This window comes from Raphanus sativus, chromosome 8 (genome assembly GCF_000801105.2).
Source record: "Raphanus sativus cultivar WK10039 chromosome 8, ASM80110v3, whole genome shotgun sequence".
Classification (NCBI taxonomy): domain Eukaryota; kingdom Viridiplantae; phylum Streptophyta; class Magnoliopsida; order Brassicales; family Brassicaceae; genus Raphanus; species Raphanus sativus.
The window spans coordinates 1,007,197-1,026,448 of NC_079518.1; the positions used below are offsets into that span (position 1 = coordinate 1,007,197).

The 19,252-nt window shown below is 35.5% G+C and overlaps 3 protein-coding genes and 1 long non-coding RNA gene across 5 annotated transcripts; all 4 read left to right on the top strand.

The window, feature by feature from the left end:
* The first annotated feature begins 117 nt into the window (after positions 1-117).
* Positions 118-2,096, top strand: LOC108837310 (pentatricopeptide repeat-containing protein At1g07740, mitochondrial). Of its 2 annotated transcripts, none has more exons than XM_018610369.2 (2): positions 118-1,533; positions 1,957-2,096. In XM_018610369.2, exon 1 carries the CDS (start codon positions 160-162, stop codon positions 1,510-1,512), a length of 1,353 nt encoding a protein of 450 aa, XP_018465871.1. In that variant the 5' UTR covers positions 118-159; the 3' UTR covers positions 1,513-1,533; positions 1,957-2,096. The 2 variants fall into 2 exon arrangements, with proteins under 2 accessions (XP_018465871.1, XP_056849134.1); XM_056993154.1 differs by having other exon boundaries at positions 118-1,515; positions 1,957-2,092.
* Positions 1,950-3,186, top strand: LOC108837311 (dirigent protein 25). Its single transcript, XM_018610370.2, has one exon. The coding sequence runs from the start codon at positions 1,950-1,952 to the stop codon at positions 3,042-3,044; it is 1,095 nt and encodes a 364-aa protein (XP_018465872.1). The 3' UTR covers positions 3,045-3,186.
* Positions 3,187-4,404: 1,218 nt separating this feature from the next.
* On the top strand, positions 4,405-4,954 carry LOC130499182 (uncharacterized). Its single transcript, XR_008938049.1, has 3 exons — positions 4,405-4,519; positions 4,616-4,704; positions 4,791-4,954. It is a non-coding gene; the product is annotated as an uncharacterized LOC130499182 (long non-coding RNA).
* Positions 4,955-11,051: 6,097 nt separating this feature from the next.
* LOC108857637 (3-ketoacyl-CoA synthase 3) lies at positions 11,052-13,075 on the top strand. The gene is made up of 2 exons (XM_018631640.2): positions 11,052-11,600; positions 11,769-13,075. The coding sequence occupies exons 1-2, from the start codon at positions 11,124-11,126 to the stop codon at positions 12,714-12,716; spliced, it is 1,425 nt and encodes a 474-aa protein (XP_018487142.1). The 5' UTR covers positions 11,052-11,123; the 3' UTR covers positions 12,717-13,075.
* Positions 13,076-19,252: the final 6,177 nt, after the last annotated feature.

Below are 19,252 nucleotides of genomic sequence, written 5' to 3' on the forward strand. Positions count from 1 at the left end.
GTTTTGTTCACTGATAAGATATACTAGTATAATGTCGTTATATCTTTTTAGTAACCCGAATCATCTTCTAGTTTCAAGCCCATTGGGCTAACATTTAAAGAAACTTTGCAGACAGAAAAAAAAAACAGGGCAAAGGAAGAAGAAGACAGAGCTGATCCAATGCATAGAAGACTATCTTCGTCTGCTCTTACCACCATCGCATCCCGACATCATTACCATTCATCTCAATCCGTCAAACCCACAACAAGTCACAAGCCCACCAGGAAGCCATGGGAGGAAGTACCGTTTCTCACCGATCTCAAACAAACCGAAGAAACAGAAGAAGCTCTGTCTCTCTTCCACCACTACCAGCAAATGGGTTTCCGACACGACTACCCATCTTACTCTTCACTCATCTACAAGCTCGCCAAGTCCCGTGACTTCGACTCCGTCGAGCAAATCCTCCTCCTTGTCCGCAACCGAAACGTCAGATGCAGAGAATCCCTCTTCATGGGGTTGATCCAGCACTACGGAAAATCCAATTCGGTCGATAAAGCCGTCGATGTTTTCAATAAAATGACGTCGTTTGATTGTGTTCGTACGATCCAATCTCTCAACACTCTCATCAACGTTCTGGTAGATAATCGCGAGCTGGAGAAAGCTAAAGCCTTTGTCGACGGAGCTAAAGATATGGGTTTGCGTCCCAACTCTGTTTCATTCAATGTACTCATCAAAGGGTTTTTAGAGAGATGTGATTGGGAAGGTGCACGCGAGGTGTTCGACGAAATGCTTGAGAGAGAAGTGCAACCCACTGTGGTGACTTATAATAGTCTGATTGGATTCTTGTGCCGGAATGACGATGTGGGTAAGGCGAAAAGCTTGCTTGAAGATATGATGGTGAAAAGGATACGACCGAATCATGTGACGTTTGGGTTGTTGATGAAGGGTTTATGTAGTAAGGGAGAGTACAGTGAAGCGAAGAAGCTGATGTTCGATATGGAGTATCGTGGGTGTAAACCAGGGTTAGTCAACTACGGGGTTTTGATGAGTGATCTTGGTAAGAGAGGGAAGATCGATGAGGCGAAGATTCTACTTGGTGAGATGAAGAAGAGGAGGATAAAACCAGATGTTGTGATCTACAACATTCTTGTTAATCATCTCTGTAGTGAAGGTAGAGCTCCTGAGGCTTATAGAATGCTGATGGAAATGCAGATGAAAGGTTGTAAGCCAAATGCAGCTACGTACCGTATGATGGTTGATGGGTTTTGTCGTACTGGGGATTTTGATTCAGCGTTGAGTATTTTGAATGCAATGCTTGCGAGCAGACACTCTCCCACACCTGCAACGTTTGTGTGTTTGGTTGATGGGCTGATAAAAGGAGGTAACTTGGACCATGCTTGCTTTGTGTTGGAGGTGATGGCGAAGAAAAATTTAAGCTTTGGATCTGGTGCTTGGCGAAATCTACTTAGTGATATCTGCATCAAGGATGGAGAAGGTTGTTGTGAGGCTTTGTCAGAAGTGATTTCTACCTAAGCAGTGAGTGATCTCTTAAGGGTGAGACTTTCATACTTGTTTATTCCTGAGTTAATATGGATGGGTCTTGGTTCAAGAAAAAACAGTTTGTGGTGAAAATTTGCAGGCTTGTCTTATTACACTGACGAATCTGAAATGTTTAGTCTTTTGGATAGATCATACAGTGGAACGTCTAATTCATTCAAGATGTTTTGTTGATGTTATAGCTGAAATGTTTTTCTGGCTTTTATTTCTTTATGTTTCTTCTCTAAACCAAACCACCACAGATAATGGAAAAGTTGTCACCTACTCTGTTTCATCAACTCCATCTTTTTTTTTCTATCAACAATCTGGCTTCGTTTCATTTATAAATGCTCATCCTGAATCAATCTGTATAATCACACGACAAGTAGAAACAATTCAACTCAATTTCAATCTAACTATCTTTCTCCTTGTCAATGGCAGGCTGCAGGATACTCTTTCTCCTTGTTTTACCTCTTGTTATCACTTATGTCTCAGCTGCTCGGCTTCTTACTGAAGAAGAAGATATTGGCTTGGTCCCCACAAGTCCTGGTCCATTACCAACGTCTGGTTCAGGCCCCTTCCCCACTTCAACTGCTATCACTTCAGGTTCAGGTCCAGCCTCAGGCGGTTCAGGTCCTTTGAATACTTTAAGTGGCTCTGGACCTCTAACAACCACTGGTTCTAATCCTTTACCGGTTGCTAATTCGGGTCCCTTGCCTGCTACGGGCCCCGGTCCTCTACCAACCACCGGTTCAGGTCCTTTGCCTGCTGCTGGTTCAGGGCCTTTGCCGACTGTTGGTTCAGGTGCAGGGTCATCGACGGGTGGTTTACTTCCCGACCACGCCTTGGTCTTCTTTATGCACGATATACTCGGTGGCTCAAACCCAACAGCCAGGGCCGTGACTGGAGTCGTTGCAAACTCAGCTCTCAGTGGCCAACTTCCATTCGCCAAACCCAACGGCGCAAACCTCCCTGTGAGTAACGGCCTTCCATCGAACAGTAACAATAACGGAATCCTCAACAACAACAACGTCCCGCTTCTGGTCGGACTTGGCGGAACCACTTCCAACATTCTACAGAACAACGGAAACAACCTCTTGAACGGTCTTCCCGTTGCTAACGGTGGTCAGCTCCCATCTGGCTCGTCCCTTCAGATGCTCATGTTTGGGACAATGACGGTGATGGACAACGAGCTAACCGAAGGGCATGAGCTCGGGTCAGGTCTGCTTGGCAAAGCTCAGGGGTTCTACGTGGCGAGCGCCGTGGATGGAACCAGCCAGACTATGGCTTTCACGGCCATGTTTGAGAGTGGTGGTTATGAAGATAGCATCAGTTTCTTCGGTGTGCATAGAACGGCTGCATCAGAGTCTCATCTTGGTGTCATGGGTGGTACGGGGAAGTATGTGAATGCGAGAGGATACGCCGTTGTCAAGACTTATACGGGTGGCAGTGGGAACACACAGCAGCCGCACCAGTTCACAGATGGGCTTGAGACTGTTCTGGAGTGCACCGTTTATCTTTCTTACTAGTTTTTTTTTCTTGTTTTCTTTGTATTTGAATTGCGTTGTGTTCTTTTTCATCTTTGTCGTGTTGATATGTAACAACAAAACCTATTAATTTGACAACAAATTTTATGCCGATTACAAAGTTATATTAGATTCACTATATCGATCCTGGTCTTGACTGGTATGGACTATAATATCTAATCTTTAACTTTTAGACTTTTGACCGTTGTTATGTGAAAACATATTGATCAATATGAAAGTGATCTAAGATTATAAAAGAAAACTAATAAAATGGTGAAAACACACAACCTTTTTTTATGAGGGCCACAAGTATAAATTTTGATTTAGGCCTTCAAATTATTTAGGCCAGCCCTGCAAAAAACAATCTCCAAATGTGTTGTACTGTTAGAGAAGACAAATACTTTTGACTTTGTGACGTTTATCAATTTAAGCTAAACTATGTATTCCCCAATAACAAAGTAACGCAAAGCGGACAAAATCAAAATTAATATCTAATACAATAAAGTTGGGAAATCTGCCATTTCCCGCTGCCACGTCATCATGGAGGATGGGGGCTTTTTACGCCAAGTGTCGTGACTCCATTGGTTATTGTTATTTCTTGGACTGGGCTTCTATCTCAATAAACTTGCTTTTGTAATAGATTTTCGAGTGGGCTTCTGAAAACAAATGGCAAGCCCAATAAGTTTTAGGTTTCCTCTTCTTCCTCACGTCTCCGACATTCGTAGAGTAGCCAAAATTTACAGAAACTAAATCGACCAACATCTCTATGTAACGTCTCAAGCTTCCATTAACAGGTGATTAATTCCGATCTTTTGCTTAACTATCCCACTCCTCTCACTAGGAAGCAATCAATCGACCTCTTCGAATACTACGGTGACCGGCTGAAGCTTCAACTATAAATATCGCATCTTCCAACTATGGGCAGCACAACTCAAACGAGATCCCGAAGAATAGTTTACTCTAACAACCGATACCGACGATGGGGAATTCATACACTCTCCTTACCGATTTGACAAGCAAGTCCTCTTATTCTGATCATAGAAACGGAACTTGGTCTATGTTAGATAAATTGATCGTAGGTTTCCTCTTTCTTTAACTGTCTTTCCATGCTCATTTCCTTACATATTGCCAGGTGGTGGGACATACAAGTCAGCGTCTTCATCAAAGGTGGTTCACGCACAAAAAATTTTAACCCCTTTCCTTTTTGGGCTAAACCAATTCATTGTCATTGCTGATCCTCTCAGGTGAAGTCTGATATATTTTAATTTAAAACCCTTTGAGAATATGCTTTGCATTTTTGTGTTTCGCCTAAACTTGGCAGATCATTGAGTTTCTCTGTACGGCTAAAGTGACTGGAATTCAGCTAGAGGAGGGTTGGTGTTATATTGGCTGTTCCAGGTGTTCAGAGAAACTCATCCGAGAGAAATCTTCCTTCACATGTGTCTCATGCAATGAAACAAATGTTCTCGCTGAACTCAGTAAGAAATTTTTAGTGTTGTATTTCCGCGTATTGGAAGCAAAAACCAAATAATCTTTTCCCCTGCAACATGTACCGGTGATACTTTCTGTGTCAGACAACACTGGCACATCAGCCTTCCTTGCCTTTGATATGGAGGTGGCCAAACTGACGCACGTTCTATCTTCTGAGGCATCACAGATTGTGGTATGAACTATAATCAACCACTGACTATAAGAGTATTATTACTTGTATGTAATGAGTAATATATAATGCTATCAACCGTTTTGTAGGGGATAAGTGTTAATGCTCAGGTTGACACTGAACATCCTCTATCACTAGCTGAGATTGTTGGGAATGAATACATACACCTTCCAACTCAAATTAAACGACTTCAAACAACCCAAACAACCCAAACCTTTACAATTTCCCCCATATTTCCTACAAGAGAGCTTGCACCTACGCCAGCCTTCGTTGTAAGTGTTGATCTCTTATTCCAATATGAATTTGCTAATTAAAAGAATATATGATCTCACTCTTTGTTGTTTAATAACAGGAAGGTGTACAGGTCCCTAAAGCAGCCCTTCCTGAAGCTGTGGCAGCTGGATTAGATGCCAGAGTTGTTAACGCTGGCAAACTTGCAGAGCAACATCTAATCTGATGGTTCACATCCAGAATGTTCAGCACCAGCGAAAAAACAATTTGCTGAGGATGAGAATGCCCCGAAAAAAAACACGTTTGGAATGAGTCCAATATAGAACCTAAACAACCACCTCTTCTCCTTATCAATTAATGTTTTAGCATCTTTCAACTTCGTTGAAGTCTATTTCCCTTTTTATTTTTAGAAAAACTCAATGCGGTGGTTGTTGTTTCTTTTATTAATGCAAATCTTTTCAGAATAAACATCTACATGTCTTGGCTTAATAAGTATTGTTGTCATGCACTTTCGTTATTACGTTCAAGCTTACCAGCACTTGCAAGGCTTATGTTAACATATTATAATGCAGACAATAGATAATATTAGCCATAATCTATTGCGCAGCTAGCATCACATAATTTTCCACTTCCTGTACATTTTTCACGTCTCTTTAATCCCCAAGTAAGAACTATATATCTCAAGTGTCCCTAATCCAAAAGTAAGGACTATATTATAACACTTCTAACATCCCAGTTCGTTGGGTAACTACGTATATTATTACACTATATAAATCACCCAGCATGAACAGAAAAAAAATGAAAAAGAAAAAATCAATATCAGTCAAATTAGCAGAAGCCTCATTATATGATTCGAATGGTTTAAAAACTAAGCACCCTGAGAAAACTTTAAAATTAATAGTACAAATATCATTGGTTAATTAAAACATAGGGTGTTACCAAAAAATAAACAAAACACAAGAATCTTGAACCAATTTAAAATAATAGTTATATAGATAAGGTGCAACGTCAATCTAATGATGCTCTCATACAAGTTCACACTAAATATAAATTATTATAGATAATGTCGTAGAAATTAATAATCTAACGTAAACAAACAGTCTTCATCGCAAACCATTAACTCAAAAATTCAAGCGCTTCTAAATAAATGGTCCTTTAAAAAAATGTTTTACAAGAAGTCAAGAACCTGATGTGGGTTCTAGGATTTCACGCTTGTATGTTTCTTCAAGTTTCATTAATCAAAAACCAGATAGGAAAAAAAAGAAGTCAAGAACCTCACCATCTATAAGACATAGCTATATAACCTTAGGCTGCTTTCAACTTTGAACTCACACAAATAAACAAAGAATGAATAACAAATCCATTCTCTCTTATGAGTGCTCACACCAAACAAGACTTTCAGGAGCAAATCCCCGGTGCACACTCTAACGCTACATCCATAAGCTCAACACACAATAATCTATCATTGATTTCTAGCTACCATCAATTATTGACAAACAAAGTAATCTTACTGACTCAAAAACTTAAGGTATGTAATTCATGTTAACATACCATGAAATAAAACACGCGACTCAATCCTGCTTATTCAAAAGACAACCCAATGCGTGATAAATTTACAAACAGCCAAACACAAAGACATAACTGATGATCTTCATGTTACTCTTACCATCACAGACAACAATCAAAACCCAAATGCAAGATTTGATGTCGACCTTATCATTGCTGATCTTGAGGAAACTAATAGGACTCCAACTACAGAAGAAGAAAACAATTCATGAACGGTATACTTCAAAAATTACAACAATGAAACCTATCTATGATCTCTTACTTTCGGCCATACTTTCCATATCCACTACATTGATCAATGGCTTCGCACAAACATAAGATGTTCATATGTAGGGAAAAAGTAATCTATGATTCAGCTTTATTACAATTTATAAGAGGGGGTTTTTATGTTCCAGTTTTCAATTTCATTAACATATTGTTTTCGATTTTCATATTATTTTTTAAACAAAATATAAAAATGATTTTTCTCATTTTCTAATATGTTTCATTTCCAAAATTAGTTTCTCACCAAAAATCAAATAAAAAGAATATATGAACAAAACTTCATTATTGTCCCAGTGATGCCCCAATAAATTGCCACGTCTTTGACATATACAAAGTATGCAAGCATTGTTACTACTTCAATAATATGAATACTTTATTATCTTCTTTTAAACAAGATAATCACAAAACAAACATAACCATTTATATTTTTCTTTCTCGAACATCAACTTTTTTTTATATTTAAATTTCAACTAAATTAAATTTGTTACAACTATTGTTTTTTTGTTCTGCTTTTATTAAATTGATCAATCACAACCTTTTATGCTATTTCACTTTGAACTAATCGATTTTAATACAAAGTTATATACTACAGTCCCTAAGCACTATCAAATAGATCAGGAAAAATATCATTTTCTTTCGCGTTATTCTCATCTTCATATTTTTAAATATGATTTTTTTACTAAGACCATGAAATAAATTGTAAAATCATTCAAGAATAACATATACAACCCGGCGCGTAGCGCCGGAAGACCACTAGTGTAAAATATAAATGATGATAGTTGACCGACAATCTTTTATGGCTCGTTGCTAAAAATGTCAATCATTTGAGTATTTGACACAGCAGTAGTGTAACTCTTAGAAAAAAAAGAATTGTGGTTGGGAAGTGGAATAGCTACGTTGAATAAGTCTACAAAAGATTCGTCAGTTCAAACAAATAAAAAAGTCCACAACGATTATTTATATTAGTACCCGTATGCAAACAAGGGAGGTATACCAGTTTGTTCCATGTATCTGCTGTAACCATACGTTTTTCAGTTATGTATACTATCTTTAGAGAAAGCACAGTTTATACGTCTTCTTTGTCCACTGCCCATCAGAATCTGATTTTAATTGCGATGTTTCTGTGAGTATTATTGTTCCTTGGATGTCTCTTTGATTTTAGTATAGAAGTTGAAGTGCTGAACTGAATAATATAGAATGCAAATATGGTATTATATATATATATATATATATATATATATATATATATACCGCTATTTCTAATTCTAGCATGGTTTTAAATAGAAACTCGAACGAAAAATGTGAAATCACTCGTTTAGTTATTCATTTTTCCACCACAACAATTTAAACTTCAGTTATTCATGGATGATCACTCATTTATTTTTTGACAAACATTACAAGGAAAAACGATCAATAAGACACTGAAAGAGACATGTGATTCAATAATTCAGTAAATTGCTTAAAATATTTGTGAATAAGAGGTTTCATCTGTCAATTTCTTAATATGAATCGAATTGACGTTTTTAATTTATTTGGATAACCACAAGAAAAATCAAACTAATACTAAATGAGAATGAGATGAGTCAATGACCAGCAAACTAAAAACACCGGCAAACATTAACTTCTTCATTATTAGTAATAAACCTATAACTAGACTACCTTTAATGCTCTCATAAAATAAACCCGTGATGGCCTTTGACAGCACCAATGTTAATGTGTCTATATATGCTAATAATTGGTTTGAACAATTAAAAAGGGTCATTGGATTGTAAAATGTTTTTTTTTGATAAAATGCAAATTATATTACCAAAAGAAGATGGTTACAAAAGCTAAAATTAGCCAAAAACTTCCACGGCCCAAAAAAAGGATTGTAAAATGTTTGTACAAGTTTTAGATTCGTCATTATTGTTTGTTAAATTATTTTGTAATTAGTTGCTAAATTGCTTATTAATTGTACTCACTGTATACTGTTATATATTACACCTCATTGTAATTAAAAAAAACTCAGTTACTTTTAAATTTTGTAAATATATCCTCAGTTAGAATAAAATTTGAGCACTTCTATTCATATTCTTCTTAAATTTATCATGGTGATGTCAAAAAAAATGTATCATGTTTAATTTCTATCAAATATTTGAAACTTCTTAAAATCTCTCAAATTTTATAGTAATCATCCCCAATAAAAAAGAAAGCATAAAATCAATCAAAAGTATTCTTCTGTTGAGACAACTAGCTATTGGGATTACAAATCGACAAACTTTGTTTTTTTGAAAATAAATCGACAAACTTTGTCCCAACCAAATTACCAATAACCTTCCCTACGTAGCTGCATGATTAAAGTGGATAGGGTTTTAATGTGAATCGTTTAATAAATTATTTAGGGGAACAAAAGAAGGACGCGTATAACTACATGCAGATGGTGTGAGTAAGCGTTGGAAGATGGCTTTGTAGTAAAAGAAGAGTCGACGTGATTAGGTTGGTGGAGGTTGAGATGCGCGTATCACAACACTCTCACTTTGTATCCAAAAAGTTCATGATTTTCCTAAACCACCTTCATACTCACAGCTCACCCAAATCTATTTATTGCTCTTTCATCTACAACCTCATCAATACAATAAGTATAAAATAAATATCATTTGTTATCCAAATCAATACTCTCTATTTTCAATATAATTGGTTTTTAAAGTTTTTGCGCATAGATAAAGAAAATACAAATTTCTAAATAATTTATTTTGATTACATAAAAATATTATTAAATAAAATTAATTCAAACAGTAAAAAATACAACATTTTGTAATTGGTTACAAAGTTCAAACGATATACTTATTAAATTCTATTTATAATAATGAGAATATCAATTTTTGTTCGCTAAACACCCCTTCGAATAGTATGGAGGGAGTAATACTTAATTTTCCAGTCCAAACTTCTGTAAAATAGCTCGCGTCAATCGCAGCAATCATGCTAAAAGCTTATGACTCCTATAGAGCATTCATGAATCTCGAGAAACAACTAATTACAATATTAATTAGATGCGATGGCTATGTTTCAAAAGAAAAAAAAAACTAAATACAATGGCTTGAAAAGTCACAACGTACCAATCCCTGCCTCGTGTATTCAGATTCGACAATCAGACGTAGTCTTTCTCCACTTGATTTGTATATCTGTATGTATGCGTATACATCCACATCAATGTACCATCATGATATTTTCAAGATTGTAACTATAAAATCGTGCTTGTAAATCTGTAATTTGTTTCTGATTATCGGCAATTAAAACTAAATCTTATATTAGTCCATATGCTGTTTTTAACTAAGGCAGTGATTTTTTGACCAAAAAAAAAGGAGATTATAAACATTTTAAGTTAATTTTAATAAAAAAAGTTACAATATAGAAATATGTCCACCGAGCGGTAGCTCTTGCCGTGTATTCAAACGTCCGATCCCTAGCGGTTCTGTCCGATTCCTTATCCCTCATCAAACTCTTGAAGAAGGGAGGGTCTCAACCTGAACTGTTCGGTATCATGTTTGATATCTATCACTTTATGTCTTTCTTTGATGTTATTTCTTTTCATTTCATTTCCCGCAATTTCAATTCCGAGGCTGATTCTGTGGCAAAATCAGCTCTCACCTTGTATGTCAGGAACTCCTCTTTGGGAGAGTAGACTCCTCTTATGAATGCAATATTGTTTGATCAAAAAAAAAAAGTGTAATAATTCTTCAAAATTTTGGAAACCTAGCGGTTCCAGTACTATAAGACGATCACGAGTGTAATTTGGAGCGTTTTCTAGTTGCTAGCAATACAACATCACACATGTAAACTGTTTGAGTTGTGGACTCGATCTTGATTTGTTGTGTAACCTGACGGCCAGACAAATACGCTGACTGATTTGATCTTCAAGGATTCATTAAGTCCACTATGTGATACAAGATGGACACGCTTCTCCACAGCGTGAGGGTTCGCATATTTTTCTACATATAGTATATACTTGTTGGTGCCTTTGTCTACAACACTTTCAGACTACTACGTATGAGATGTAATAAATACTTAAGTCGACAAGACAGGCGAAGTCTTCGTCCACTTTGTACGTCCACATCAATGTGCCACCTTATTGTTATCAATTTTCTTACCGTAACTCTGTGCTTGTCAGTAAACTTTCCAAATTGAAATTAACTCCCACCGATATTTTTTACCAATGGTATTGACTTTCGGACATGATGAGTTGTCAGAAACGAGAGCTGTCTTTTTTTGTTTCTTTGTCCTCTTATATAATCCCACAACAATGTTAGCTACATCTTCGTGCAGTTTTAAATAGACATCATCATCACTTCTTCTTAAACCGAAACTTTTCTTTTAAAGGAATAATGGATCTTCTATGTATCCTCTCTTCTCTTCTTATTTCTTACCTCATCTTCAAGATCTGGAAACGAATAGACTCCAAGAGAGATCAAAACTGCTACATCTTGGACTACCAATGTCACAAACCTTCAGATGATCGTATGGTGAGTACTCAATTCAGCGGTGAGATCATCCTTCGGAACAAACACATGCGACTAAACGAGTACAAGTTCCTCCTCAAAGCCATCGTTAGTTCAGGAATCGGAGAGCAAACCTACGCACCAAGGCTCTTCTTTGAAGGCCGTGAAGAGTGTCCTACTCAACAAGATGCGCTCTCGGAGATGGAAGAGTTTTACATAGACACAATAAAGAAACTCCTCGAGAGAAACAAACTCTCACCTAGTGATATTGACGTGCTCGTAGTCAACGTTGCGATGCTCAACTCAACACCTTCGTTATCTGCAAGAATCATTAACCACTACAAAATGAGAGAAGACATAAAAGTAGGTCAAATCTCATGAATACAAATCAATAAAGCACTAAATTATCTTAAATACTAAATCTAAATTCAAATATATAAATTTATTTATTTTTATCCTTTCATGAATATTTTTTTAAAAAAATTTGTATGTAGTATTTGAATAAAAAAATTGATTTAGTGCTATTTGTAGGTATTCAACTTGACGGCCATGGGATGTAGCGCTAGTGTTATCTCCGTAGACATCGTTAAAAACATCTTCAAAACGTACAAGAACAAGCTTGCTCTTGTTGTAACCTCTGAGTCACTTAGTCAGAACTGGTACAATGGAAACAACCGGTCTATGATCTTGGCCAACTGCTTGTTCCGCTCCGGTGGCTGCGCCGTTCTATTGACTAACAAGCGTTGTCTGAGCGGAAGAGCCATGTTTAAGCTCAAGTGTTTGGTACGGACCCACCATGGAGCCAGAGAGGATTCATACAACGCTTGTGTCCAAAAAGAAGACGAGCTAGGCCGTGTCGGTATCCACTTAGACAAGACTCTTCCAAAAGCAGCGACTCGTGCTTTCGTAGACAACCTCAAAGTCATCACTCCCAAGATTCTTCCCGTGACAGAGCTCTTTAGGTTCATGTTAAGTCTTCTTCTCAAGAAGCTTCGTGGAAACCCTAGCAAAGGCTCCACGGCAGTGGCTCAGGCAGCTCCAAAGGCAGGGATTAACTTCAAGACCGGTATTGACCATTTCTGTATTCACACGGGAGGTAAAGCGGTTATAGACGCAATAGGTTACAGCCTTGACTTGTCCGAATACGATCTTGAACCGGCTAGGATGACGCTACATCGGTTTGGGAACACGTCAGCGAGTAGCTTGTGGTATGTTTTGGGGTACATGGAAGCGAAGAAGAGGCTGAGAAGAGGAGATAGAGTGTTCATGATAAGCTTTGGGGCAGGTTTCAAGTGCAATAGTTGCGTTTGGGACGTTGTGAGAGATCTTAACGTTGGAGAATCTTTAGGGAATGTTTGGAACCATTGCATTGATCAGTACCCTCCAAAATCTATTGTGAATCCTTTTCTTGAGAAGTATGGTTGGATTCGTGAAGAAGATGATCATGACACTTTCAAGATCCGCGAGGAAGCTATGTGACATATTTTCTTGTAATAATTCAAATACATACAATTATTTCAAAACGTAAATCCCCCCCCCCCCCACCCCCACCCATAAAAAGGTGACTATTATCTTTTTACTTTCCTTTTTTCTTTTCATATTTTAGAATTATCTGGATTATGTTTGATTACGATTTCTTTTTAATTGGATGGGAAAGAAAATACGAATGACAAAGAAACTGGGATATAGGTCTGTCTCATACTTTTTAAAAATATTTTTTCAGTGTAATAAGTTGTTTATTGTGTTCCTTGGTGAATAGTTATACAATAAGAAGCCATCATGTTGTAGTGTTAAATTTATGATGTAACATTTAGTTTATATTTATTTATTTTAAATTATCCCTTGTACCATTGAACGTCGTGACACTCTTTTTGTCCAAGTACGTAGTGACACTTACTGCTACATATTCATTCTACTCTCTCCAACTTTAGTAGTTGAATCTTTTTAAAACTTTAGTTGTTATAGTATGACACTATTGTCAATGTCTTTATATGTTAACTTCTTGTAATGTGTTTTTACTCATCTTCAACAAGATTTTATATAGGAACTCAAAGATTTTTCATTTAAATTATAACTATGTAAAAACTGTACTTGAACATCATTGTGGAATTTATATATAAAATAAAATCTGGTGCTCATTATCTCTTAATCTCTGCTTGAGGGCTGTTATAATTTTGTGTCAGCATTCGAAAATAACTGTAATTTACAGGGAAAAGGGTATATATTGAGAAAGCTTGTTTGGTGTGAACACATTCAATTTTCATTTGATTTCAACACCCGTTTCTGGTCCCATATCTTTCTCAACTAACTTCACAAAAATTTTTATTGGTTTTCCCAATTATCTTTGACAATAGAATCAGGGTTTTAGCATTTCCTTTACACATGTGATATATTAAGCCTAATAAAATACATCCTAATAAGAAACATGCCCTAATTATAAATACTTTTCTATGCAAAGGAAAGAACAACTAAAAACATAGTTTTCATTTTGCAAGATAAATTTATATTAGCTATATATTTATTATGAAAATCATACGTGACTGAAATTTTCAGAGTTGTTGATAGACTAGGCTACGTAAATAAACAAATAGTGACGGCTGATAATGGAGAACCAGGAGAAGTGTAGGACCTTATGCATACGATCGAATAATGTAATAGCCGACGTACTTAAAGTGGTTGGAATGAATTAATTGTGCCTACTTGCAGGCTTTTTTTTTACTCGTAATAAGCTCTAAAGATCAGTTGTCACTTTTATATAGAACTAAACTGTCTTATATTGATTGGGTAGTGCTAGGTCCTTGGAAGTGTGCTGGTGCGATACTAGATCATCTCCTTGTATGAGTGGTTAATCTCTGTCAATCAGTTGTACCCATATATTGGTGAATATAAAGTTTGATGTTGAGCCAAAAAAAAAACTGTCTTATATTTTTCAAATAGCATTACATTCATTGCACCGAATCAATTTATTACTTGTGGTTGTGCTGGACTCCATTATACCAATACATATGGGTCGAAGACTTCTGAAATCGCATGTTTTCAAATTTTAATGCTAGTTTTTCTAGTACAGTAGTTTTAAAGAAACTCGTACGTTGCAGCTTTTGAACGAGTTGGTGACATAGCATGCGAAATTTATTAATGTTATAAAAATTCAATTCGATGCATCCGTGTATTAATATAACCATTGCTCCTCAGTCTCTTCTTATGTTCAATATCATGTTGGTTATCATGCCATTGCTGCTGCCATCAATAGAGATTAGAATATCTCAGACATATACATGAAGCCATGAAGCATGCATGTAGTGTGGAGAACATCAATGGATGGAGAAATTGGATGCATTTTGTAAATATTAAACCTGACTCCTTTGTTTCTTTCAATATGGGAAACAAGTTATATATGGGATACTCTCCGTTGCTTTGGCAATAGGCCTCCTCCCCCTTTTCTTTTATTTCTGTATTGTACGTTTCCTTTCTTTATCTAATACGAAAGCCTTTTAAAACAAAAAAGTTATATATGGGATGTAAATAAATATATGAAGTAAAAGATCTTGAGGATGATGAACACTATAAAAGACACAGGGAGCATCGATATCATGTGTGATTGTTTCAGGTATATATTAAGTTTGTATTTGTTGTGAATTTTGCTTGGCCTTTACTCTCAGCCATGGCCATCTCCCTCACTTGTTCTTGTTCTCAGTTGACACTCTGTTTTTGTACTTGTTCATTCTTTGTTTTTGTACTTTGTGTTTTGACATACACAAGCACACACTCTCTTTACTCTCACTTGTGTATTCTAGTAGAGAGAAGAGAGAACTCTTTTTTTTTTCTGTCACAAGAGAAGAGAGAACTCTTTATTGTCTACATTTCTTATATTGATCTCAAGGATATTTTTACACAACATTGCACACACATATTTATAGAGGAAACCTAACACTCTCGATCTTCTTCTCCATTTCATAGTGGGAGACGCGTTTTTCATACATGCGGGACGGGTTTGTAACTGTTGTGGTGGACCCCATATCTAAGTTACCAATCAGTCAAAATGTATGTGTGCGGTGCGTTTTTCATTTTTGTTACAATAAATATAATTGTCTAGATCAAAAAAAAAATTATTCAAAAAAAAAACGAAGGAAAAGAAGAAAACGCAATCAACAGTAATTCCACACCTGATTTGGTGTGTGTGTTTTTTTTTTTTGAAAAATCCTTATTTGGTGTGTTTCGACATATACGTGCGGTATTCAATAGTTTTTAGGGAGAATTGCTAAAACCAACCCAAAAGTTGATTGCAACCCTAAAAGTACACCCCATATTCAATCAATTGCAAACCCAACCTAAAAGGGTGTTAAAACTACTATTTAGTCATTGTGACCAAACAAAAAAACATAAAGTAATTTTACTGTTCTGTCCTTCGTAAGTCTACACATAACAAACATAGTCTACATATCCGTAGACGTCATACACAGTCTACATTGTCGACTTAATTTGTAGTCTACATTGCAATTTAATCTAGTTAATTACGTTTAAAAATATATAAAATTAATTTTTATGAAATTATTAATTAATCATCAATGTAAAGGTTAATATGAAGTTTATAAACTAAATTTGTATATAAGTGAACAACTAAAAAGAATATATGTTGATTTGGTAACCATTTGAGACAATGTTCATGGTTTAGTAACAAAAGGTTACATAACATGTTATATCTTTAAAGGTTAGATCTTTAGGGTTAGATTTAGATTGATTTTGTTTTTGTTTATATTAACATATTATTACTGAATAGTTTATATTTTGTAAATTTGATATTTGATACAATAATTTCCTATCAAACTAACATATAGGGTTTGAGTTTCGTGGTTTAGGGTTTGAGTTTTGTGGTTTAGGGTTTTATAGACTTACAATTCAGTCTACTTTAATAAGTGTACAAAAAGTCATTTTTCTTCTATAAATTGAGTCTATGAATAAAAAAAGTGAAATCACACATTATAATATTAATAAATAAAAAAAGAATTTTGGTATTTCATATATAAATTTACTAAAAAAAACAAAATAAAATAGGAAATTAAAATATTGTAGACCGACAAAAATGTCAGTTCTCATCGAATTTAACCTAACCGGAGTGAACCAAGTAAATTCTAACCAAATTCAATCTTCTCTCCGGTAAGTAAATATCTCCGGTTTAGTGTCTGTCAACGTATCAAGCTAGCATTTTAGGGTTTAAGTTTTGTGGTTTAGAGTTTCGTAGACTTAAAATTTAGTTTACTACTTTCAAATGAATGTATAAAAAACCGTTATTTTTGGGAAAGTTTTATTTTCCCGCTTAAAATTTTCCCGCTTTGAATATTTTTTTTCAGAATTTTTTTTTTTTTTGAAATTTTACATAATAATATATTTTGCTTTATTATATTAAAATGCAAAACCCTAATCTCATAATTTTTTTTCTCTCCCTCACGGCGCTCTTCCTCCTCTTCTCCTCTTCTCATGAACTCAAGATCCGACTCAAATCTCTCACGCCGGACCACCTCTCTCACGGTTACCTCCTCTCTCTCTCTCTCTCTCTCTATATATATATATATATATATATATTTATATGTCTCTCTATGTCTCTCTGTGTTTGTGTGAGTTTTGATTCATATTATTTTTGTTCTAGGCGGAGGAAGATGGAGAAGAAGTTTGACGGAGGAGGATGTAGACGAAGCTTGACGAAGGAGGCTCCTCGCCGTGACTTCTCCGACGACAAGCATGGTCTCACGTCTCCAGATCTATGCCGCCCTTTGTCCAAGCTTGCTCCCCTGTTTCTCTTTTATTTTTATGTTTCTATCCTTCTTGAAGCAACTTCTGATTCTTCTTTTTTATTGGAACTGTTTCAGATCTGAAGAGAGTTGTGTTGAAGTCTCGATTTTGAGGAAGAGGAACGAGGATCTGGTTAAAGGTCTGACTTTTCCTTTTTGGTATGAAGGATAAGGAGTTACCAGAAACTAACACAGTCCATGTCCGAGCTGGACGATGTATTGTCATTATTTATTTGCTGTAAAGTTTGCAACTTTTTATTTGGGTTTATTTATATTGACTTCAATTTCGGATTATTCCTAGGTTGTATCCGTAGGTTCAAGGACTATGAGAAGCAGTTACCAGAATCCAAAGGTTCCTCCTTTTTTTTCTTTACTTTTGCATCATTTTTGTTCCTTGGGTTTTGTTTTGATTGGTTTTGTACTTTTGTTGATTCAGTTTTGGCGAAAGAGGCTGGCATTGATGAAGATATGGCTGGGGAGCTTCGAAAACAACTTAAGGTTTACCCTCTTTATTTCTCCATCATGTAACTACGTAACGCTCTTGGACTTGGTTCATAGTTTCGTAACTTTGTGTTTACTTGTGTCAGCTGATGTTTACTTCTTCCCACCATCCTCTTGACGCCAGAAATATATTGCTTGAAGGTAACTCGTGGAGAAGAAGCTGTAATTTGGACTGGTGACCTTGTAGGTACATGCTTCCCTTTATTACTTCTGCTCCTTTTATCTGGTTCCATTGTCTTCTAATCTCCACTATGAACCATAAAACGCAATCCGATGGTTATTCACCATTTTATCTCAATCATTATAAAAAAAAAACTTAAACTGTGACTGAGCCTCTTTTGTCAACTTAAAACCTAAAACGCAAGTCCATGTTATTTCTCTTTTGTGCTTCCAATTAGTGTTTTATGTCAGTCTCTCACATAATATACAATGTCCATAACTTCTTTACCTCATCGGTTTCTTTTTCTTTTTCCTGATTTCAGTGGTTATGCAATGCATGCAAGTTACCGCATGAACCTTGTTTGGCTCGTGAAGTGACTCAAAGAAGATCATCTAGCGACTAGCTTGAAAGATTCATGTTGTTGAAGACTATAATGTCTATTCCCATGTTTATGATCTATATGTGTACCCTTTCAGTTGTGATTGATTGCTTTTGTAAACTTGCCAAGAGAAATCGTGAGTAGTCTCAGTCTTATCCATCTTTCTTAAGCATTGATTGCATTCTTTGTGGCCGCTACAACTGCCTTAATTGTGCAACCATTTTCCTGGCTATAATTGGAGGATACGAAGTTTTGGGTAATAGGTGTTTGTATTATATATAAGTTTTGGGTAATCGGTGTTTTTATTATATATGCCTGTACTAGACTATATTGTATTGTGTTTTTGTATCACTGTTGTATTATGAAATTTGCTTGGAATTTTTTTTTTGGAAACACTTGTAATTTGCTTGGATATTAATTTTCTTTACGGACTAAAAGTAGACTTCTTTAATACAACTTGAAAGGAATACATAAAAGTTAAGGCTCGCAATTTATCAAAAGTTCATCATGTAATACAACATCAAAGCAATAGAACATGTGTTGAGTACACATACGGACTCAAGACCACAATTTCAATATAAGTATGTGTTTAGTACATAATACTGACTCAAGACCAATATTTCAATATAAGTTTCACATTCGTCTATCACTCGTAACATCTATTGTAACTATGTTTGAGAGTCTCATCTAAACATTTCTGATTTTTTTTTATCTCAAGATACTTGGTAATGATCTTACCTGTCAGTCTTCCATAAACTTCCTAACATTCTTCAACCACAAAAAGTGTTCTTTCTTCACTTTTAAAATTATAAACGTAGACGTACAAATATGTCTACACTTATTAACTAACTACATAGTCAAATCAAAAGGTTGATACTTTCATAACTATAAAAGATTTAACTTTTCAAAATAGTTCAGGACCATTAGGATTAACTAACAAACAATGTCAAACAATAAAATCTTAAAAATACATCATGAATAACACACAAATTCACTTTTTATATATTTTCGAACGTAGACTTTTTTTTCCGTCAACAAATAAATAGACTTTCTTATCAGTTTACGTTTGTAGACTGTCTTGTAGGTCTACTGTTTGGGTTAGTTTTTGCAATTGCAAAATTCACGGGTTACTATCTGTATTTTAAAAAATGTTGTAATTTTATACAAGTAGACTTTGTTTTCAGTCTAC